General features: G+C 37.3%; 2 protein-coding genes across 3 annotated transcripts; one reads left to right on the top strand and one right to left on the bottom strand.

Annotated features, from left to right (window-relative positions):
* LOC113674153 (transcription elongation factor 1 homolog) lies at positions 1-2,542 on the bottom strand. Its single transcript, XM_027190626.2, has 3 exons — positions 1,954-2,542; positions 1,444-1,514; positions 1-558 (listed from the first exon to the last, which is right to left on the bottom strand). Exons 1-3 carry the CDS (start codon positions 2,064-2,066, stop codon positions 494-496), a joined length of 249 nt encoding a protein of 82 aa, XP_027046427.1. The 5' UTR covers positions 2,067-2,542; the 3' UTR covers positions 1-493.
* On the top strand, positions 2,437-23,934 carry LOC113674149 (NPC intracellular cholesterol transporter 1). 2 transcript variants are annotated; one of them, XM_089187619.1, is made up of 23 exons: positions 2,437-2,778; positions 5,558-5,678; positions 6,196-6,442; positions 7,126-7,199; positions 7,415-7,534; positions 10,106-10,253; positions 10,880-10,977; positions 11,279-11,399; positions 11,935-12,058; positions 12,447-12,559; positions 12,886-12,948; positions 13,356-13,398; positions 13,721-13,787; positions 14,980-15,259; positions 16,444-16,483; positions 16,875-17,033; positions 17,520-17,644; positions 18,415-18,570; positions 19,133-19,258; positions 19,707-19,851; positions 20,709-20,830; positions 21,295-21,544; positions 22,205-23,934. In XM_089187619.1, the coding sequence occupies exons 2-23, from the start codon at positions 5,560-5,562 to the stop codon at positions 22,225-22,227; spliced, it is 2,763 nt and encodes a 920-aa protein (XP_089043745.1). In that variant the 5' UTR covers positions 2,437-2,778; positions 5,558-5,559; the 3' UTR covers positions 22,228-23,934. The 2 variants fall into 2 exon arrangements, with proteins under 2 accessions (XP_089043745.1, XP_089043744.1); XM_089187618.1 differs by lacking the exon at positions 2,437-2,778 and adding an exon at positions 3,133-3,446.
* The last annotated feature ends 1,336 nt before the right edge of the window (positions 23,935-25,270 follow it).

A 25,270-nucleotide genomic window follows, 5' to 3' on the forward strand; every position in this document is an offset into this window, starting at 1 on the left:
TTTGAAGCAAAATTAATACATTTTATTCTCCATAAGAAGAGGCTCAGACATAATTGTAAAATTTATGTGATTGTGAATGGTATCACTTTTTTTACTATAATTAACCAAAATAGTGAAGTGAGTTTTTTAGACTGGTTAAAGAGAGTAGTAAAACGAAAACAGAATAACTGCAGATTGCTATTAGCAACAAATTGAATATTACTGTATTATCAGTTATAGAGAAATTTTCCTATAAAGAGGACTTACAAGAATTTGGGAACTTTGTACAATATTTACAGAAATGTCTAATTTGATGGAGTTGTTTCAGTTGAAGTATAATACACATCTTCAGACAACTTTCTCCTTATGACTTGACACGTCTCCTTTTTCCACTTCATTTATGATCCATTAAGTTCCACTTTCTTCCTGTACTCCGATCAACTTTTCACTTCACAAACCACAGAATGACATGTAAGAAGTTCAATTTGATTGCACAAATAGTTATGATACATGTCTACTGGTTGGCACTTTCACAGGCATCAATCCAGTCACTGTATACATCCACTGGCTCTGAAAGATCTTCCAAACTATTAAGGAAAATCACTCTTCATGATTTATAAATCATTGGAAGTCACACTTCAAACTGGAAAAACAAATAATTTCAAAATGTAAAAACTAATCTAGTACAATCTTGGTTTAGGGGAAGATGACTGGGAAAAGATACAGAGACAAGTGCCTCCAATGAGAGGTCTCCCTTCAGAAGAGGTTGATGATCTTTTCTAGTCCCAGGACCTCAAAAACAACTCTCATTACTGTCTGCCATACTTTTCTTGTGATTAGTTAAGCTCAAAAGAAGTTGGTGTTGAATTTAACAATAACCCCTTGTTTGATATTTTCTCCTTGTTGTTACCTCTATGCATGGCAATGTTTTATGGAGAATTTAGTTTTTAGTAGTTCTTTAAATTGGAAAATTTAAAACAAGGTTATTAGTACTTTTTCAGCCAAGGCCAAACTTGTGACCCTGAAATTAAAGTTTCAGAGAGGACAGATGCCACTGTATGCAACTTTACAAAAGAGTCACAAAATGATTTTGCACATGTTTAAGGTGGGTCTCCATCCAAAGTAACATGTACATAGTATCTTTACCAATCAAATTGGAAAATCCCATATGCTGCTTTCTCAAGAGCTCTGACTATAGGCTAATGCTCAAACATCAGCTTTCAAACTCTTTACGGTAGCCAATTTATGTTATTGACCCAGTTGATAATATTAAATTACCCAGTTAAAAGTCTAGTTCTGAAGTTCGGCCAATAGGTTGAACTTGTAACAACTAAGAATAAGTCTAAAGAGTGGCAAGGTTGTATATTGTAACTACCAGATTCACACTCCACTACTCCTGTAAAATACTTGGCTACACTGGTTTTGTTTTACAGCTGTTAAAATAATTATGTATAACAAGGATACAAGTAATAGATGTCTGAAAATCTTCTAAACAAACCCGACAGGATATATGTCCAGTATTACGAACCCGATCCCTGATGGAAGACACAAAAATAACTTCTTTCACACGTACACATTTGTAACATAATCAACTTTACACACTGGCTGGGAACAAGAGAAGGAAATCTTTCAGAATTAATGGGAAGATTAGGATATCTCTGTTAAAATGCCAGAGATTTTCATCTGAATTTTACAACCAGAAGTTCCAAATCCCAAAATCTACACACGAAATCTTATGGTGAAGACCTCTCTCAACACCACGGGTTGAAACAGTTAAAACTTGTTAGCACACTTCACTGTCAACACGTAGAAATAATACTACAAATACCAGTAGGAGCTACTCTCTAGAAAAAAAAATTAACACAAAGCTACAAAGAGACTCGCAATCAAATGCGAACATTCCTTCAAAAGAACCCAAATTTGAGCGCAGCAATCAATGGTGATTGTCCTGTTTTGTCTGGGCACCAAACTTACATTCTTACTTCGCAAGACTTCTCGTGATTACAAAAGGGACAGTTAAATTGTTTGTCCAGTGGATCCTGTCTTCTTTTAGGAGCTGGCTTTCGCTTGGATCTTCTACGACCCATTTCAACTCTCCACTCTCACAATCTCACGATCTAACTGATTTTCCTTCTCTCCAACACGTTGTGACAACTTCGTAACCAATCCCCTCTCCAAAGGAACGCGTTTATTTCATATAAAACAATTTTTGTGTCCCAAAACTTTTGTGAAGAGCTGCTTTCGTAAGAATGGAATGGTCCTCTTACAGAAATCTTTTCCTTGATGGAAAAGATGCGTTTCCTTGATGCGTTCCAAAATTACATTGTCTCCCTGTTTCAGAAATAACTTCCCATAAAAACACTATGACAGAATGAGTTCTTCCTCGTTTGTCACCAACGAAAATGTGTGCATGAAGACCCGTGCTAGAATCTCAGGTTACATCTTTTTTTCTAACTCGACAAAAAGATGAGATACTCCAATTTCATCGTATTTATATCAAACAAATGTCTTTTACATCCTGAGCCAAAAGATATGCTACTACACGCAACATCTCTACAGGAACACATTTGACAACCGCTTCAGCATTAGTGAAACTTAAACTTTGATCATTTGACATATTTTGCATTCTCTAATCGCGTCTGTCTGAATTAATTTTTGGTAGACGCCATAGGCATGATGATTATAAGACAGCTTAGGTCAGAGGCGACTCGCTGCTTACGCTGTAAGTGCAAGCGCTAGGGTATCACGTCGCAAAATATCAGCGTGACTGCAACAATCTTGGCGGGTTTAAGAAACAAGGTAAGTCTGAATTTAGATGTCTGCATGATATAGCCAATATTCTTTTAGAGACATCGACGATAACACATGAATGTCTAAAGTAATTTTGCCGCTGATTTAAAACGATTTCTATTTTGAGACTTATTACATAATAATTGACATCTTAGAACAATCGTAATGAGAGCTAAAAAGCTTGAATGTCTTCGGAAAGGCTGGCAAGGGACAAAATTATTAATTGAACACAAGAGTGGACTCCATTTCTGCGAATATTTAGGCGAAAAAAAGCCTAGCGGCATACCTCCAAAAGTACAAAAACTTCCTTAAACCCCTTGCGGCCTGTCACGCGACCAAACTTTTCTTTGCCATAGTCTCTGCATGTCTTTAAAAAAAACCAGCGCATAACCCTCCAACAAGCTCATATAAAATGTTTGACCAAAATATTCCTTTCTTTGCAAATTATAACACGGTAGCGATCATATTTGATGGATGCTCTGGCGACTGTTTGATCCATTAAGTCAGATTTATTTACTCTGGCTTTCAAAAGAAAGTTCAAGTTGAAACAAGCTCGGATCTTTTTTTTTCGCATCACAAATCGGACCCTAAACTCTTCAACATGTGTGCTATATTTGAGTGTTCATGGAAAAGGTCGACGGATTTCTTCAGGGCAAAGAAATGTTTGCAAGAGAACAGTAAGTGAAGCGACGCGCTGTCGTTGTATTCCGTTGAATCTTAGGGCTTCTTAACACGGATAACTTCATCAATTTCTGTGATAAGCTAAATTCGGATAGAAATACACATGCAAACAAATCGAAGAAAGTACATTTTTGAACGGATCAGTGCAAGAACTTCAACGAGGGACCAATTTGCTCAGTTCAGTGAGTTGTCTGTCTACGGTCTTCCAAGCGTGAAGCGTTCGTAAAATTAACTAAAATCGTCGAAACTGATTTAGTTGAACACCTCAGTATTACGAACAACTGAGCTACAGAGTATCTCTTATCAAAACATAAGCTCTTGGGTTACTGTACTCTTTGTTTTAAGTTTTGCCTCTTCGTTGCGTTCATTGAGTTCATTGTTTTATCATTAAGTCCATGATGATTGCATTCGCCCACGCGGTAATCTCCCCCTTCATGACTTAAGCAGAGCTGTCGATTTTTTTTTTTTTTATTTGATGTCTGAAGATCGTGATAAAGCTGCTTAACAGACTAGAAATGATATGTCTTCATTGCGTTTATCAAGTTCCTTTCATGTTTTATCATGATCTATATGGTAACTGTAATCGCATCCGCGGTAGTCTCAAACTTCAGAGCACATTAAATGCGTAAGCAGAGCTCTCTATTTTTTTTTTTCCCTCGATATTTGATGATTGTGATAAAGCTGCTTAACAGACGGGAAATGATATGTGCGCACCGTTATGAACGACTCAATGACGAAAATAAATGTGACTGAAAACATAAGATCTCAAAAGTTCAGAACGAGGAAGTATAAGTTTCAAACTAAGGGTAGGATCGAGTACTCGCGCACGAACTCTGGAAAACAAACTGTCATCTTGATGTCAGCATGAGCTTCATAGATTAAACAGCTATGTGCATTCCACGTAACATGAGGAAGCATATTATCTATATTTACCGTTTATCGAAACCAAGTTGTCAGCCGGATTTTTCTTTACATTCGAAACTGTAAACGCCACATCTGGTTCATCGGTTTCTTTCTTGAATTCCATTCCACATTAGTACCATAATTGCTTATTTTACAAACAAAAGTTTTGAAAATTGATTGAAATTGATTGTATTCTAAGTCGTGCATGAATAATTTTCACTGGCAGACTGTTCGTGCCACGACCGGTGAGAATTTTCTTGTCAGACCGTTCCAAAATATGGTTGGACGTTTTCACATCAATTTCTCTTTATCGTCTCTCAATGTAACTGTATGGACAAATCATCCAACTTGGTAACAGGATGCCACTTATAATCGAAAGTTTCTTTTTGGTTTCGTTTCTCAAGTGAGGAGCAGCAGGTCAAAAGACCATTTCCATAAATTATTTGGTTTCCAATAATCCTCCCTCGTAAAAGCGGGACAGTCGATCGCGCAACAAAAAGAAATACATAAAGTAAGAAATAATGAACAAATAAATGAAAACGAAAAATAAATGAAAAAAACCACCCAATCGGTTGAGTTCAGGGTAGCCTGGCTGCAAAGGGAAAAGGCCTGGATACAGGTAAGCGTAAAGAGGAAATTCCTTTAAAGATTCCTATCGAAAACGAAGTCTTGATTACATGCTTCCACATCAATTAAAGAATCTGAACTAACGTTAGCAAAAAAATTTTACTCACGAGATGGCGTTTCTGGATATTTCGTTATTTAATTTCACTTTAAACTGGGGATGGCCAAACGTATGGAAAAGGAACTTGGCTTTTGGGTTAACGCACTCCCAGATCTCATTAGTAATTCTCCCTACTGTCTGTCATGCAATTGGGAGAATTTGGTATTGGATCAATTTATAATACCCAAATTGAAAATTTTCTTTATTCTCATCACTTGTCTTCTTGATATTGTATTAATATTGAAAGGAGAAGTTCTTTCTTGGTCGCTAATGGGAGTTTTGGAAGGGTTAAGTCTATGATATCGCCCTGCTCGTTTTTCTAAAAAAATCAATAGGCAAGATTGAAAGAGACAAGAGGAACATATTGTGATATGCTCAAATTTAACACTTGCGATCCACGAAAATAAATCCTCGACCTAAAGAAGGTTCACCCACGGCTCAAACCAATTTACCCTATCTGTTTTGTAACACGATTTTCAGTGATGGAAATAGACACGGTTTCGGTGGAGCCACGTTGGAAACGTGACTTGGAGTTACTTTGTAAAGGCCCGAGAGTGGCGAGCAACTTTATCACCTCATCTCTAGAAAAATGTTTTTATAGGTGAGTGACTTCAATTTTACTTTCAATCACAGGAACTGGGATCACCAGGCATGGGTGGGATAGAATAGTACTCATAGTGAAACAGAACAATAGAGTTTAAATATGTTTTGGGCCCGACTCAGACTCACTTTAGTCTGAGCCGCAAGGCGAGGGTTAAAATGAGTCTGAGTTGGGCCCAAACCGCACTGAGTCATATTTAAACTTTGACCCACGATATGGGCGTAATCTTTTTTCCCTGGTAATCTGGCATTATGACATAAGCGTATCATCAAAACTATTTATACGGGCTGGCTGAAAAGTCGTGATTCTAACTGATCATTGCAGATGATTAGATCGTTTAAATTCAAGATGTCCATTTGTGTGGAGCACTTTACATAATCCGACTTCCCTAGCCAGGGGTGCTGGTTGTGCAATTTAACGTCTTACCAGACTTGACATGTTCAAATGAACTCGATAGTCGTACTTGTTGATGTGTTATGCGTGATATATGATATGTGATATGTGCTTGCATATTCAGATTGGGGAAAGTAGTCGGCGGCAGTCCATGGATCACCATTTTTATTTCATTAGCTACTTGCGGAGTGTGCCTCTTAGGTGTTCTCAAATTTACAAAGGAGAATAGAGTAGATAAGCTTTGGACGCCACAAGATTCGACCGTCCAAAGACACAAATTATGGATACAAAAGAACTTCCCGGCACAGATGAGAGTGTCTAGTGTGCTTCTTGTGGCCGATAATGTCCTTACCCCCGAGGTTATGAAAGAGGTAAGTAATCAGTCATTGTCGACCACTGCAAATTAGGCGGAGAATTCCTCGACAGAAGATGTCTGCACTGCCCAAGTCATGGTGAAGTCAAATGGCGTGGATAAATTTGAATGTATGAGAGGATACAGTAATCCTTTGAATCTCCTCGAAGAAAGCTTTGTCGTACACATCATAGATATAACCTGCGTAGCTGGCAATTTTGTCTGCGCTATGACAATTAAGCGGTGAAACCACGAGAGGCTTGGGACGGAAGATAGTTATGTTCCCCTTCCGGCTTCACTACTCATCTCTTATCGCAAACAAACTGTGAAGCCTACAAAAAAACCTTCAGCCACGTATATATATTCCCTTAGCTCCGGTTGGAGCATAGGCCATTAACCACTTCCGTCCTCCATCGGGTTCAAACGCTGCGTCATATGCTGTCTGTGTGACGACCCCCTATTCCCCAAGTCGATGGTTAAGTTGAAATTGATCAATGATTCTGTAATCCATTACATCCACTGCACGGGGGATTGGCCTATGCAGCTTCACCAGAGCCCTGTTAGCCAGCATTACCTGTTTCCACCTCTCACGACGAGGACGTAGGGTTGGACTTTTGAGAGGCCTTCAGCCACGTAAGACATCATAAACATTTTGAAAGTATCACAAATTTTCCTTTTTTATTTCATTGCTTTTTTTTACAGGCTTTAATGGTCTATGAGAGGGGAACAAAAATTGATCAAAAGACTAAATATTCCTGGGAGAATATATGTTTCAGGTAGGTAGAGGATGCAAGGTAAAAATGCCGAACTTTTAGGAAGGGGGGGGGGTGAGGGGGAGGCATAAGGCATCGTAGGGTTACCCCTTGGTATTTCGTCGGTTTCTCCCCAGACACTGTTTGCCTGTCGCTAGTCTGAGGTCTTCCACCTCAGATCAAAAACGTAAAGAAAAGACAAATTTAACGGGGTACTGACATTGTTTGAAATGTTTCAGAATTGGCCCAATTTGTTTAAAAAGTGGTTTGTTGGAGCTCTGGTCTTTTGACGAAGCCATAATAAACCGTCTCACAAGAGAAGACATTTTGGAAAAGATAAACCAAAAAGTTATCATAAGGTGAATATAAAATAAATACAAGTCTTTATGTCATACACGTCTTTATTTCTATGGCGATTAAGAAAGTTTTCATTCACCTCAAAGGTGAGTGGGCCTGACTTTACCAAACTTGATTTTAGACACAGAATTACGCCTTGTGCTGACCAATACGTGAAATGAGCAGAGTTCAAATACTTTTTTACCAGTACTGTTATTATTGTTGTTATTGTTGTTATCATGATGTGGTACTTTTCAATTGAGTGTCGAAAGTAATCCGGAATTGCTTTGGTTTTGCTCTTCTTTACTCTGTGATTGGTCCACAAAACTCCAACCACTCTCTCAACCAATCAGGTGCAAAGCTAAAACCAGTACGACTTGCACTGGTCACCCGTGTTTTCCCGCGCTTTAGGCAGTTTGGTTGGTTTCACTTTGAGTTCTCATTGGCTCTTAATAGTATTTTACTTTCTTCTGAATGGCTGCAGTGATTACTTGGTTTTGGTTTCACGACACTCATCGAAAAGCGCTCCATCTTTATCATCTCTTAATTATCATTATTGTCGTTATAATATAATAATAATAGTATTTATTGATTTGTATTGCGCAAATATCAATCCAGGAAAAGAAATTTTCATCTGCGCATTATATTGACTCAACAAAATCCTAAAATCCCTTTTATAATTATTCCAATTCAAGAAAAATAACTAATCAATTCTTAAAGTCCTATTTAAAAATCGTACCAATAATTTGTTAGAAAAAATAATAAGTCTAAAATTCTAAAAACGATGATTAATGATTCTAGTGATTCTTTAACAATGGAAAAACTAGAGCCTTTTTCCAAATGTTAGGAAAAAGCCCGAACTGCAACATGACAGGACGGAAAAACGCGTGGACTGTAAGTACCTCCCGTTGTCCCATACAAAGCCTTAGAAAACTTTTCTAAGGCTTTGTATGGAACAACGGGAGGTACTTACAGTGCATGCATTATCCGTCCTGTCATGGAGTTGTTGATGATTTTTGTGAGAACTGGGTGGAGATCCTCACATTTGCTAACCGGTATGGATGGCATAGGGTCAAGAGAGAAGGATTAAAGGGATGCGTTGTGGATAAGCTGTTGAACATCTCAAACTGATAGCATCATAAAAGTAGGGAATGATAGCACAATGTCATCAAGAACAGCAGGTGGAGTACCATCTTCTGGAAGTGAATCAGTCTGCTGCTCGGTGTCAAGCTGCGTGCGGATCGTATCGACCTTCTGAACAAAGTATTCCCCCAAGTCGTTAGAGAATGTTCCACTGTCCAGATTAGGTGTGAGGCCATCATCTATTGTGCGGTTCAATAAGAGCTGACATGCGCGGAGTAGTTTCTTTTGATCACCGCTGTATTTGTCTATAAAACTTCTGTAAAACTCCCTCCGAGCCTTGTTCATAAGACGGGTAATAAAATTACGTTCTGCTTTGAAAAAAGCAAGATCGGAGTCAATCGAGATTTCCTCCACCTCTTTACAGCCCTCCTTCGTTGACGCTTCGCCTCCGTGATCTCCTGACTGAACCATGGAACACGAGGTCTCTGAACGATCGTTCTTGTCATTAACGGCGCGTGCTTGTCTAAAACAGCCGTGAGGGTATTGTTATAAGCTGAAACAAGTTCCTGTGAATCATCAGGCACAACTCAGAAGTAGCCAAGTCCGTATTCAAAGAGACCACGCTGACTGATTGCAATTTTCGGTGGAAAACTTTCCGCATTAAAATTGGTGGCCTATCATGGCGGATGAACAATACGCGGTGTATTCCCAAGTAACTGATCAGATTGACGTGTGATGATCAAGTCATTGGTGTGGTCGTGTTTACGAGTAGGACTTGTAACATGCTGTTGAAGTCCATATGACTCCAGTAAATCGATCGGTTTTATGGCGTCAGTGTCCACTGCATTATCCAAATGAATGTTAGAATCCCCAGATATTAAGAGTTGTTCCTGGCACAATACTACAGACTCTAAATAATCAGCGAGCTCCGAAAAGAATGTGCTGATGGGAACCTTGTGCACATTGAATAAGGTGGTTGATAGAGTATGATGACGCGGAGAACAGTCAACTCAGAAAACTCAAAAGATTCTCTCTCGTCAGCAGTTATCTTTTTCGCATGAAGTGAGTCTCGGTGAAGAAGAGCTGTTCCGCCACCAATGCGATCAGTGCGTGGATGGTCGCAAAGCTTGTAACTTGTAGGACACAACTCATTTCTTACTGCATCATCATTTGCATTTAGCCAAGTCTCTGTGATTGCAAGCATGTTCACAAATTATCATGATCAACCTCATACTGTTGAGTGATGAGCCAATAATTAATGTCGATATTTAAAGGCAATTTGCGATTTAATAACTATCAACAGTTTGTTGAACATCGCAGTCACTGAAAAGAATAATTCGCTATTAGGGAAAATTTGGAAAAAAGTGAGATTTTTCATACCGAAACGTAGATTTCAGTCGATATTGCGATTTTAGAACTACTTTGTTCATGCTTATATATTTTTCAAGTGTGAAGTTTTCTTTTAAAGAGTTTTTCTCTCTTTCTCTTTTTTTTTCTTCGTAATTTTGTAGTCCAATGACCAGAAAAAAGTTTGATTTATCAAAGTGCATTGGGGGAATCAAGAGGAACTCGACAGGACACGTGGTTGCTGCAGAAGCTACATCTCTTTTGTTTGGAATCAAATTCAATCCAAAACTAAATGCAAAGGAAGGACGTTTGGTGGGTTACTTTACACTTCTTTGTTATGAGTGGTGAGAAATACAGACGTACTTAAGTCATTACAAAACGCATAACCATTATTTTACGTTAGACTCGTACCCCTGTTGATTTAACTTTTATCCCCTTAAATTACAAGAACAGGTAATTAAAGATTAAACCTTTTGCTGTTCATCAGCAGAAAATATACCTTCATTTGTGCGAATAGTTTAATCAACAGCGCGGCACTATTCTCATTTACACTAAAGATCATTCATTTAGACAAAAGTAGAATCATTAACGATTTTAGTATGCACAGTAACATTCGATAGCATTAACCTTAACAGACAAGCGTCTACAGAATTTGACATGGATCAGCTCCTGGGTACTCTCATTTGCACAAGACTCAATTAAAGTCCATGAAAATAACCTAGAAACATTTGGGCCAATTGCCGAACATTATCGAGTTTTGCATAAACATCCACGTTCTACTAATAAATGAAACATTTTCACAAACATTACGTTCTGTAAGTGGTGTAAAGGAACTGGTGTAGGTCCACCCTATCAGTCAAACTACTCACACTGGCATATCTATACTTTCTTTAAATGAACAACAAAAGGTGTGATAAAGTCGAAATATTTCTTTACAGGAGGATAAGGTGGTCGAGAAATGGGAAAAAGAGTTCAATAAACTGATGGACACGACTAAAACAACTAATGCGAAGCTTTACTACATGACAGAAGTTAGGTATGATTTTTTTCAAACTTGTTGTCAAAAGTTGTAAGTTTTCCCTGTTGCCTGGTACATCATAAGTTATCAATTAAATTCCTCCTTTCAATATACCAAAACGTGGTCGAATTTTAACTCGTGAAGCGCGATTATAATGTCCTTTCGGTCGCTCAAAGGTGATTACCGCTGGCTGATCACTTTGGAGCCAACCAATCAGAACGCGTGAAAAGCTCTATTCACCTGTGTGGTATTTTCTATCAGACCGTATATGAGGCTTTAATAACACTCTGTAGGACTCTCCTCTTCTCGTGCCTTGTAGATATAGAGAAGATGCAGACAAAAGTATACAAGACGACATTGTTCTGCTTTCTTGTGGATACATCCTTGTTATTTTTTATGTTTCTGTAATGTTGGGAAATTTCAGTCGCATGAATACCAAGGTAAGTGTTTCATCCTCTGATTTCTGTCTCTCATCTTAGGCACGCTTTAAATATGGTACAAATCCGGTTAGATCCTCTGGACGGGGTACCCAAATTGATGATAAGGATAATTAACTCTTTCAACCCTAACATCAGTATGCATATTCTCCATACTGTTCTCTATACATTTCCTAAGGTGCTGACAAGGAGAGTTTGTTAAACAAACAAGAGCTTCTTGAATTGGTGATCATTTCCTTAAGTCTCACGATGTCAAAGTGTGATTCAAGGATGATATTGTAGGGAGAAATTAGATGCCAACCAATCTCAGGGGTCTAATGATTCAAGATTTTTAATGGAGCAGTGTAAAAGAAAGTGAATTCAATTAGAAAATTATTTGCCGCTGTGTGAAAACGAGGCAACATTCGGAGGAAAGCTTTTTAGGCCCCTTAGCCAATTTTGTAGTTCAAAAGAAAGCTAACATCCTCTTAATAGGGTCTCCAATACGATGGAATCTCTAAAACAATCTTCAATTCATTTTCTTATAACCTACATAAAGGTTTGGCTGGCGATATTTGGGGTTCTTTGCGTTGGTTTATCCATCGGTGTGTCATTTGGAATAGCAAGTGCATGTGGAATTTTCTACGGTCCAATTCATTCTACATTACCTTTCCTTTTACTTGGTAAGTGTAGCTAAATGTGAACGGTGTCATGTGGATATACAATGATCAATTTTGATGGTGAGCTCAACACTGATGGTTAGTTAAAAAAAGATATGGGTGAAGAGCAACAAAATCTCAAGCTGCATGAATTTCTCTTCGTTTCTCAATGGTTTAATTCATATAAAATTATGTTAGTGAAGTATTTCTTTAGGCCTTTTCACTCCCAAGAGTGAAAAAAAAAGGAATTTACCCTAACGATATCTGTACATTTTCAAGCAAAAAAGTGATTCGAGAAACGAAAAGTATCAACTCAATGGGTGAGCTTAAATGATAGGAAGTGGACGGGAGACATTGAATACAATTGATATTGAGATATTAGGAATGAAAAGGTTAGAATGTTTGTTCGCAGGTATTGGAGTGGATGACATGTTTGTGATCGTTCAAGCTTGGAGCAACTTGGCACCAGAAATATGTCAGACTCAACCGATACAAGAACGAATTGGACTTGCTCTGAAACATGCTGTAAGTTGTAAGAGGTTGAAATCCTGCAACAAATTTTTTGAGTAGTAATGTACACTTTCTATTGGTTTACGGTATAATGGCCTGAGTGGAATGATGAGAGGAAAGTTTGTAAATTACGAGTCGCGGACGAGTGATCAACAGACTTGGCGCACTCTTCTTTCAAACAATCAGGGCACGCGAATAAAAAAAAAAGGTATCGAAAAATGAGATAAAAAAGATAAAAACTGTGCGTTACGTAGAGTCAGGAAGCAGTTCCTAATTCAATCAGTGCCGAGTTGCGCATGATTGCATCAATTCAGCCATACTATGTCGCTGTCTTGTTTCAGGGATGCTCAATCACCATCACAACTTTGACGGATTTTCTTGCCTTTCTGATAGGATCAACTACGGTTTGTACTAAAATGTATTCAAGATATTTGTAGTTTTAATTGGTCTGGTTTTTCCTGGTCTCCTTTCCAGCTATTTTAAGGGATGTAATTCAACGCTCCTCCAGGAGGGGGATGGGTTGGGAGGGACGTAAATGCCAAGGGAAAATGACACGATACTCTTCTCCTTATCAGTCGACTTTTTTAAAAGCCTCTCATATGTTCTAAATCACAATTCAACAAGCTAATGAATGTGCGGAATGAAATTTCTCCAGGTTCTACTTTAAAAAGAGATTGAGCGAACTTCTACCGTTGGTTTTCGTAATCCATTGTATTTTTTACTTTTGCAATGTCCGCACCTTTTCTTCTAGTCTTTTAAACCTCCATGTTTCAAAGTCGCACATGACCGTGATTTTGTTACATTACTGCAGATTTTACCAGCACTGAGATCGTTCTGTATTTATGCGGCAATAGGTAAGTTATTTTACCCATACTCAGGGGATTGGATAAGGAATCGACCAGTTAAATAAGTAAGATCCTACACCAGCACCTTTTATTACTTAGTGAACATGTACGTCAAGAGATCATCACACTCTTTTTAACTTTCCATACCTGAAAGCAGGTCAAATGGCTACCTGGAACTACTAATGTTTTCACCTTTTAATTTTTAAGAACCTTTAGCCCTTCATAAAAAGAGTAAGATGACGTATACCTCAACATCCTAGAGATATTTTGCTCAATGTGACTCGAAAATATTGACCCATACCGTTTGTAACTTTTGTATGTATTACAATAGGTGTTTTGGCAGGCTTCATCCTTCAAGCTACTTTGTTCACAGCGTTATTGGCGATCGACGCGCGCAGGTAACATTCTGGTCGTAATTGTTATCTCTCACGTTAAGTTAGTGAAATCAGATTTGCTAACGTTGAAACAAGCCCCGTAAATAAAGTAGTTTAACTTCACCATTTAAAAATCTGGGCCAAGTTATCCTGATAAAGGAGCGGACAACGCTATCCAACGGATAAATCGCTATCCGGTGAATTAGTGATAGCAAAATCACCGGATAACGAGTTATTCGTTGGATAAGTGATAGCAGAACGCACTACGTTGTCCACCGGGTAGAGATTTATCCAGTGGGTAGCTATATCCAATCTCAGAACAACCGGAACCTGTACATTTGCCTTCCGAACATTTGGATGAGCTTCTTCGCTTTTTTCGAATTGCAAATTATTACTGTATCACTTACAAGGTGCTCTTCCCAAGAGAGTAACTTTTGAGCTGATCATCCTTGCGTAATCGTTAAGGAACAACCAACATTCATGTCATATATAAGGAGCAACAATGCTTGTTATTTGGTCAAGAAAAAATATGCAATCATTTTAATCAATCATACGCAAAACGTAGAATTAATCATGCTTTCATCTTTACCTTATCCGCTTTTCGGCAATTTGCTACTTTTTTTTGGGTCTGAATTACCTTTATAATATTCTTGTATTAATACATATCTCAAAACTTCCAATTTAGAACTAAGTTACATTGTACGTGCTAACTACAAAGCTCATTATTTTTAAATATTAACAAAATACCAGTTACAAAGCTAGGTCATATTTAAAAATTAGGCGATTAAAATAGGAGTTCTTCTCTCGATCCGTGTTTAATTTTGGCCCGTGACTAGATTTGTGTCTTGGATTGTACTCTGTGGCCTTCAGTTTACGTATCAGGTTTCTCAGAGGATGTCTCTCTTGATGTTTTACCTTGTCGAATATTTTCCTATCCTGATTTTCTAATAGATAATAGAAGTTAACCGCCCTAGATATGTATCTCCGCTTGTGACACCGGTCCAGAAAACACTGTACATTCGTAAGCTCTGCATTAACAGCACTGTAGACCGATGGACTATCGGTCAAATTAGGGATACCTAGACTTTGGTTTCTTGTGCCATCGTCCTCTTCTCTCTCTTTTATTTTGTTGAAATACATTCTTAGTACCTCCCTTGGGCTCAAACATTTCATCCAGAACTGACTAAAAACTATTCTTGTTTTCTTGTTGATACAGGCAAAAGAAAAAAAGGGATGGCTTTTGCTGCTGTTGCATAACGCTACCAGATAACTATCAAGAGAGCTCCCTTGCAAAAAAAGATTTTCTTAAAACGAGCATGGACAAGATTGGAGCAGCTATGCTGTCTCTTCCTGGGAAGGTTATTGTGATCATCATAACAGGAGCCCTGTTTGGTTTTAACCTCTATGGAGCAATTATGCTAAAGCTGTCCTTCGATCAGAACCGCTTTTTGCCTCCTGACTCTATGTCCTACAAGTATACGTTTACCAACAGGAAGGTAAACTCGCAATCTTGGATAAAACTGTCTCTACATTTTCTGTCATTACTTTTCTCCCCTCTGTATCACATTATTTGGGAAACCTCAGTTCCCCTGCCTTAAAATCAGCGTTGCTTAGCTTACAGAGCCTACGTGTAGCTGTACCCTGCCCCGAAAGGTGAAACAGAATCGCTTCTGATAAGAATACATGAAAGTCATATATTTGTACTGCGGAAAATACATTTTAAGCAAATGAAGATCATCGCAGTATATACTCAACTTAAGCAGTTGAGAAATAAGGCCTGAAAAAGATTCAGGCCTGAACGGGAATCGAACCCATGACCTCTGCGATACCGGTGCAGCGCTCTAACCAACTGAGCTATCAAGCCAACTGGGAGCTGGTCAATTGTGAGTTCGTTATATACCCGTAGATGGAGAAGGTGTGATAAGAATACATGAAAGTCATATATTTGTACAGCGGAAAATACATTTTAAGCAAATGAAGATCATCGCAGTATATACTCAACTTAAGCAGTTGAGAAATATTAAGTTGCTTAAGTTGAGTATATACTGCGATGATCTTCATTTGCTTAAAATGTATTTTCCGCAGTACAAATATATGACTTTCATGTATTCTTATCACACCTTCTCCATCTACGGGTATATAACGAACTCACAATTGACCAGCTCCCAGTTGGCTTGATAGCTCAGTTGGTTAGAGCGCTGCACCGGTATCGCAGAGGTCATGGGTTCGATTCCCGTTCAGGCCTGAATCTTTTTCAGGCCTTATTTCTCAACTGCTTAAGTTGAGTATATACTGCGATGATCTTCATTTGCTTAAAAAGAATCGCTTCTGTTCACCTTAGGAGGGGAGAGGGTACGGCTACACGGGCTAAGCTTATAATGTGTGTTCACCCATTTCAACATTTGATGAGGGGAGTAGGAGAGGTGCGGGAGGAGGTAGGCATGTTTAAGATAATTAGGAGGTGTGAACTACGTTTAGCTCAAAGTTAAATGTTGTCTCAACATGTTTTTTTTTCTTCCTTTGTTCACTTCCTACATATTTCCTTCCTTTAGTTAACTTTGTAATTGAAAATTGGTCTCGAGGTTTGTCTTTTGAGAGTTTTGGAATGTTTTCAAGCAATTCTTTCCGATCATTGTTTTCAATTGGAATAATCGCAAAATTTTTTGTTCTCACGTTGCAGTATTTTCCAGTGAACGGGGCCCCGGTGAAGATATATACAGGTACGCTTAGCAAGGGGTTTTTAAAAATTTACTTCTATTTTCTCTTAAAAAAATTCCAAGAGAACAGTACAGTAAAGTGTTTCTTATTATGATCTGCTACATTTGCCTTGATGTTAGATCAAGTTTTTCTTAGCTTAAACATGGTCGCAAGTAAGAAAAAAACTTTGTGAGTTGGGAATCACGTTATCCCATTTTGCGTTTATTTTATTTGAAAAAGCCGTTCCCGCCAGAAGAGGTTTTTAGTTTCGCAATTGGACTTCAGAAACAGCAGTTACAAACATCAGTTTTCATTTCATGATTTTCCTATGGATTTGACTGCTAACTTTAATTTCATGAACAGGACTAGTACAGAAGCGCATTATGTGGATCTGTTAACCATTTCTTTCCTCAGGAAAGTTCGATTACTTTAAAGAACAAGATAAACTTCACAGGGTCTACGAAATTGCAGTCAGTGACAAAAAATATATAGTTTCTAGTTCTATAAACAGCTGGTATGAAGACTTTGTTAGCTGGGCTATTGACAAGAAACCAGGAAAGTTTATCCAGAAAAGTAAGCATATGACATATTGAAAGTTAAAGAATGATCCAAGTAATCAGAGGAAATGAAACTTTCCTAAACAGATAACAGCCATTTACTATGAGCCACAGATAGAAAAAATTTATTATAAAAAAAATTAAAATTATAGCAAGATTTTCGAACGTGATTGGTCATTTCAAGAGATTATTAACAGTTTATATTCTCTTGGTTATCACCAACCCCATCTGAACACAAATAGGGGAGTGTACACGTCATGCCTATGTTATTGGACAATACGCATCATGTGCGCACTTGTTGCGCATTTTACCAAGTTAACTGTTGTTTTTCTCGGAAAACGCATAACTGACGGCCGGTTTTTTTCTTGAATTATGTCATAGTTTTGATTAATTTGTAACAGGACTTTGAGCAGATACTTTCAGTTTACATTCTTGTTGACAGATGTGTTTTGTCACAGTGTAAAAGAAGTCTTATGTGAAATCTCTGTTTTTATCTTTCAAGGGAGGATCACCAACGAGACATGTTTTTATCCATGGCTGGGCGAGTTCCTTCGTACTTCTGGTCTCAGTTATCAGAGTGATATCAGGACAAAAAATGGGACTGGTCAGCTTCCACTACAGATTCTGGTAATACTTAACCAATGTTGTTATACGTCTGTTCACTTATAGCTCACAGATGATAACAAAATGTGGTGAGAACAAAAATGTAGCACACGTGGCACAGCCGAGTGTTACTAATGGTCTTACCTCATTTTTAACATCTTCTGTGACTTATTTCTCAATGGACCCACAGCGACATGGAATTGGTTTGCTTTTTTATAAGAAAGAAGCAAGATGCAAGCAGTGATGACGTCATCTATGCATCCGTTCTCCAATAGATCATAAGTAAGAACAAATCAAAACGCGAGCGTAATTCAGCTCATCATATACAGTGAATAAGTTGTGGTATCATCTCCTTTGTAAATTGTTCTCGCAGATTGTCGCACACATCAAGTGCGATTGCTTTGTCAAAATTTGCATATGAGGGGAAAGAATATGTTTTATTATGGATTATATATCGCGTTTCTCAATTCTCAAATGCCTAGTTTTAAAAGTCATTTAAAAACGTATCTTTTTAAACAAGCTTATAACTATTTTAAAATTTTTTTATGATAGATGTGTTAAATTATCTTAGAATTTTTGACTTAGTTTGTTGCTATATATTTTTTCGCTTTCCATTTTTTTTAGCTTTTTAATAATCTTTAATGTAAGGCGCCGTGGAAAATAAGTGGATTTGACGCTATATAAATATTTTCATTTATTTTCATTTTATCACGTTGCTCTCAGCTACAGTTGATTTTACATCCTCTCAGCCAGGAGGATGTTATCCATTATTCACATAAATGCTCTCACAATAGGCATCTCAGATACGCTTGAGGCATAAAAACTTGGACTCAACGCGAGAAGAAGTGAAAGCAATGGAGAATTTACGAGACAAGATTAAAACCGTGTTTCCAAATGACAGCCTTGGATTTCCGTTTTCACCATATTACTTTACAAGTGAAACAAATAAGGTACACCTTTTTGGCTGAGTGTTTTGCACATACAGTGACACCTTCATCAAGCAGACCGTACATAAAAAGAAACTTTGAATACCAGCCTCAGCAACTCCCAGTTTTTCCCCTTTTTTTGTGTTGAATGAACCACAATCTCTTCTCCAGTTCAGCGAACATACAATAGCAGGGGTTGGGGTACTTTCTGCTCAAACATTTATCCATATATTTAATTATGATAAGATTCAGTTAAGACTCACGACAGTTTGGGTTTAACATTTTCTCAAAACGTGACTTCTTCAATTCTTTTGGCTAGGTTCGTGAACACAAGTAGGCGGTCAAACTGACTTATCACTTCCATATCATGAATAGTCCTTTGTATATCAGGAAAGCCATGGTTGACATTGTTATTAAATTATACGGCAAATGCTTCATTAATTTTCATGGCAACACCGTATGTTGATTTGAAATTCATTTTTAAATCATCTTGTACTCCTGAAAAACTGCAGGTGTATATCGCTGTGTAAACTTGCGTGCCAATAGTTAAGTGTATAAGCAGAGTGATTTGTTTTCATTTATTTAGATTATTTCAACGGAGCTTTACCGAAACATGGGCCTGGCACTTTTAACAGTATTGGTGGCTACTCCTGTTGTGTTATCAAGCTTGAGGACATGCTTTTTAGTCTTTTCCTGTGTTGGATTTACATTGGTGAGTTGTAAAATTGTCTTGTTAATGATGTTGCAACATTGTCATTATATTTAGCTGTAGATATACAACAAGCAGTAGTGGTTGTAGTAGCAGAAGTTGATTTTGTTATTGACAATGATAATAATGATGATGACTTTGATAGTGAGGGTAACAAAGGTACTTAAAATGGTATTAATAAAATGACGAAAATTCTTAATTTCTATTGAAACAAGTGGTTACTAAGAGGAATTCGAGAAATTTTATTTTGTTTGTCGAACAAGTTTCTGAGAGGTCAACCAATTGCTCTGACTAACGCTCGAAATGTCAGCCTTTAAACTCTTTTGGCCAATTTACGTTTCCAACTCAGTTTTTACACTCAGTTACCTGTTAGAGGCTAACTATGACTATTTTCTGTTACCATAATGGACTTAAAACACTTTGGCCATTTAACATTACTTTTCAAAAACAGGTTGGAATAATGGGAACAATCCATTTCTGGGGTCTGACAATTGATATTGTGACTACCATGTTCCTTGTGTTGGCCGTTGGATTGTCTGTGGATTACTCATCCCACATTGGACACACTTTCATGATAACATCTGGTACACGAAAAGGTAAGTTGAGAAAAACAGATCCAAAAGGTAAAGGTAAAGACATTACATTTAAATGTGGAAAAGCAAGGTTAAGTACTGCTTTAGATAAATAACGCCCAAACAAAGTCACCGACACACCACTGACACACCACCGACGCATCTTGTACGTTTTAAGGCCAACGTGTCGACCAACGCGTCGGTCGACAGTCGACCGATATTGGTCGACGCGTTGGTCTGTGCGTTTGTAGGATCGGATTCTTTACCTTTACCCTTTAACTTTCGAAAGTGGTTAACATGTTTCTTCTTCCTGTATTATCCAGGAAACAAGTGATGAGAATACTCAAACTTACCAACTAACACCAATTTCTCTTCACTAAATTACAAGGAAATGTGTTGCAGCTAAAGCGGAGAATTAAGAATCAGATCTTAGCAGTTAAACGGTTAAACCACAGCATCAGTGAAATTTTTTTGTTAAAAAAATTGGGTCAGTATCTTGGTCGGTTAGTTCACTTTGGTTAATTGTGAGCGTAACTTTAAACTGATAGAGGAAGTGTTAATTTTGTCTCGTTTTGCCACTCAAATCATGACAGCCAAAGAGGGAGGCAGAAGTGTCTTAGGTCACATGTGAGCCACAATCTTGTCGAAAAAAGTGATAACTTCTCACTATAATAAAAATATTACATGTCTCAAACTCTAGACACTACAAGAAAATCCTGCAAGAACCTTGATTAACGACTTTTCCGTGTCCCATGTCTTCTATAGGTTTAGCCAATATTGTGCTACCTGAAGTCTAATGCCTATAAAATAATGTTGGCTCTGACTTAGTCCATCGAACAGTAATTTTTGAGAACTTTTTTCCTAATATTATTTTCTTTAAGAACGAGCGCTGACCACCCTACGTGACATGGGGCCTGCAGTTTGGAATGGTGGCTTTAGTACATACATAGCTGTTGGCCTTCTGGTGTATTCCAATTCTTATGCGACACTGACTTTCTTTAAGGTAAGAAATCAAAGTAGTAACTTTCAATTAGAGCGCTTTTCGACTGAATCTCGTAATCAGAGCTTAAAAAAGATCAAAAGTAATCAATGATGGCTTGGAGCAAAAAAGAACAAACTTTCTTACGCAACAAAATGAATGCTAGCGACCAAGTCACAGTTGGTTTCCGTTTGCATCTGATGGCTGAAAAGGTTGTGTAAGTTTCATAGGCCACAGTAGTCAAACTTAAATTCACCAATTTGCCATTTTACAATTGTATACTTACTTGCCAAGCCTTTGATTTGAAGTGAGGCTGAAGTTGACTATGTTGGGAGGGAGACCAGTATCTAGTTAGTATGATAACAAAGTCATTTACATTTGAAAAGCAGCAATGTTTGTATCATAACAAGGTCACCCTTAGCCTCCTGTTCAAAGGCTTGGCAACCAAACACTCAACTGTAAAATGGACTATTCTTATTAATCATCAGGTGTTTTTTTGTGTTGTATTTTATGGATTATTCCATGGCCTGTGCTATCTACCCGTATTGCTCTCCCTGATTGGACCTTCCCCATATGATTCTTCTGAGGTCAACACAGAGGAGAGTCCATCATCCTCAAAGCCTGATGACAACACTGATTGTAAGGGAGCCTATTTCAATCCTTCACTGGAAACAAGCACAGGAGATCTGTTAAATGTTGGTGCTCATCAGCAAAAGTCCTCCCTTCTGTTAATTGAAGGTAAATGTATAAGAAGTGTTCACCATTGCAAGTTTCAAAATCATTGGTGACCCTATATAATACAAGGCAGTTTTAGCTACTGACCACCTGATAATAGTATTTTGGATTATTTTCATTACCTATGAGGAAATAAGTATCTGTATAGGTACTTAAATCTTTATTAAACCAAGAATCAAAGACTTCTGGCAACAAACCTTTGGTAATTGACAGCTTAACGGATGATTGACAGGTTGGGTATGGAGCACAGATAATTTTGAGATGCGTATAGTGATTGTAAATAAAATATGCTTATACTTCTGCTATGTATTACATCAACCAATCAACCTTTTAACCTTCTTACTCTGTGGAACTTAATATCAGCTTTTTACACTCTGTGCCAGTTAAACTCTTAAATTTCTAGTCTTTAACATTTGGAGTAAAATATAAAAAATGCTCGATGTAACTGATGTTTTCTATCTTCTCATTCTTCAATTTCAAGCAACCACTCATGTCTCAAAAATGTCTGTGCTTCAATGTCCTAATCAATTGTTTAGCCAGTATGCAAGGTTCTAATAGTTGCACTGGGAAGTCTTCCCATTATTCCCCATTGCACTCTTAAAGCATAACATTTAAAAACCTGGTGACTCTCAGTGTGCTAACATTTCTTTCTTCTTCTGCTAGATTTGGAAATGCCACAACGTTAGTTCCTGAGAGTGGATTAATAGAAGGAAAAGTAAATGAGGAATTTTTTTCAGACAACAACTATTGATGAATATGGAGTCTTGAAAGGAAAGACACATACATTATTTAATTACTGCAACTATTCAAATTTGTCAGCAGATCAAAAAGAATTGTTCTAGAATGAAAAAGGAATTAAGAACCTTGAAATTCTGTTCATCAGTCTATGACAACTAATATAATAGAAGCATTTAAAACATAATCATCTACTTGATGATAATTTTTGTTGTAATTTATTACATCAATTTGTATTATACAGCTAGAGCATACTGCCATTGGGTTAATTTCTTTAAGCTAACTGTAGAAGGAAGATTAGATTAAAAAACTGAACTAACAACTGAGGGGATGAGTATTTTGCAATTGCTATAATCGCTTTATCTCACCTCCGGCTAATTTTAAACTTGTACAGTTTTCTAATGTTTTGGAACTTTTCTTTCCTTTTTCCCCCATTATTTGCAAATTATATGATTGTCTTCAAATAATATAAATTATTACATTTGCATAATCCATGCATTTGAGAATGGAATTTTATTGGCAGCAAAAACTTGTATAAACATGAATTCTCATCAGGTGTTTTTTTTTTTGTGTGTGTTGCGTTTTATGGATTATTCAAAGGCCTGTGCTATCTTCCTGTATTGCTCTCCCACCATCAGCAGACCAGATTAACTTTTACAGGATGAAATTAATTAACTTTCAATTGTTAATATTGTAATGAATATGAATGAATGTATTTACTGAGCCATAATTTCTGTAATAAGATACATCAAAAAACTACTAAATTCTGATTGGTTTAGATAAACGCAGTTTTCAGGTAATTCAATACAGAAGAGGGTTAATTCAGTGCCAAGAAGTAACAAACCAGACTGAACAATTCCTTGAACTGTTAAGCCAGACTTTGAACTTTTTTGTGGCCTTAAGATGTGAAAATGTCATTGTATACTATTGTTTTGATCGTACGCGGTTGTTTTGACCGAATGCAGGGTTTGAACAAATTATTTTTTGCCCTTGATGTGAGCGTTTTGCCTCTGCATAATTATGGTAAGCTATCTTGCACTTTTTCATGTATATTGTTAATATGTAATCACATGATTTTTCTTGTGCAATTTGGAATAAATAAGCACTTGTAAATTTTTTCAAAGACCACAAACTGCACTCGCCCTACGAGTTTATGCAATTTTGTTAGTCTTTGAAAAAATTTACTCGTGCTTATTTATTCCAAATTGCACTCAAAATCATGTGATTACCTATACTAATTATAACGTCAACATGTATTGTAGCAGTACATATTGCATGCTGTGTGGGTAGTGCAAGCACTTAAATTACCGATCAAATTGGAAAATCAGCCATGCCGCTTTCTAAAGAGCTCTGACAAAGGTCTAACATTCGAAACATCAGCTTTCAAACTCTTTAAAGCGGCTAATTTATGTCATCGACTCGGTTGATCATACTAATTTACCCAGTTAAAAGTCTAGTTCTGAAGTTTGGCCAAAAGGTTGAATTTGCAACAACTAACAATAAGTTTATAAAGTGGCAAGGTTGTATATTGTAAATTGGAACTACTAAGATTCATACTCCACTACTCCTGCAAAACAATTGGCTATATGTACACTGGTTTTGTTTTACAGCTGTTAAAATAATTATGTATAAAAAATAAATGACACTTTTTAATAACATGCTGATTGGACAAAACAAATAATAATGACAGAACAATGTATGCAATTACAAGGAGAGTTTAGCAATGGGCTTCCCTCTCGTTCCTGTTCTTATTAATCTCTTCATGGGACATCATGAAAAGTTATGGTTGGAAAATTGGCAGGGCTCAGAGGTATTGTTTTATCGCCGTTATGTTGAAGATACATTTTGTTTATTCCATTCAGAAAATGATGCTCTATTATTTTTCAATTACATAAACTCCAGGCACCCTAACATTAGGTTCACTAAGGAAAAGGAAATAGATCATAAAATACCATCCCTAGATGTTTTAATTAACAATGACACCATTTTCTTGTCACAAGTGTTTACCGTAAGAAAACCTTCACGAGCCTTTTGACCAATCATTTTAGCTTTATACCTCATCCTTATAAACTGGGTCTCACTCGCACTCTTGTTGATAGAACCTACAAGATCAACAGTACATGGTTGGGTTTCCACTAAGGTATCAAGAAACTTACTGAAATCCTTAAAAAGAATCTTTTTACAGTCCATCTAGTTGAAAGGGTTGTCAATAAGTACCTCACGCTAACCTGTAATGAGTGCAATCCTCCGGTTTCCGTTTCAGACACTACACCAACTTTTTATTTCGAATCACCTTACATTGGCCCTTTTTCTGTTGTCACACAAAAAAGGGTTCGCCACTTTGCCAGGCGTTATTGTAACAGCATAGGTATTAAGTTGGTTTTTTTCATCTTTTAAAATAGGTCATATGTTTGGTATGAAAGACCCTATCCCTCGTGAGCTATGTACGTGTATGGTTCACAAGTTTTAATGTGCAAGCTGTAATGCCTGCTATGTCAGTAAAACCTCTCGGCATTTATCCACATGTGTGCATGAGCACTTGGTCAGTGATAGGACCTGTCACATTTTCAAACATCTGCATAATCCTACACAATGTCGCACTCTTTGTTCTGCTGAGTGTTTTAGCATCTTAGATCACGCTACCAAAACTTTCCAACTTAAAATCTAAGAAGCTATCCACATTAAACGGGAGCAACCTACATTAAATCATCAACTTTATCATGTTAATTTAAAACTTTCATTGTAATTACATACACTGTTCTGTCATTATTGTTTGTTTTGACCAATCAACATTTTCTTATACACTTTAAATTCAACTCTGTACCTTGAATAAATCGTTACATATCTGCTCCTATCCAAACCTTCTGGCAATTATGTATAACAAAGATACTATCAATGTCTGTCTGAAAATCTACTAAACAAACCCGACGGGATATATGTCCGGTATTACGAACCCGATCCCTGATGGAAGACAGAAAAAAAATTCCTTTCACA

The sequence above is a fragment of the Pocillopora damicornis genome, chromosome 11 (genome assembly GCF_964200805.1).
Source record: "Pocillopora damicornis chromosome 11, jaPocDami1.2, whole genome shotgun sequence".
Lineage (NCBI taxonomy): Eukaryota > Metazoa > Cnidaria > Anthozoa > Scleractinia > Pocilloporidae > Pocillopora > Pocillopora damicornis.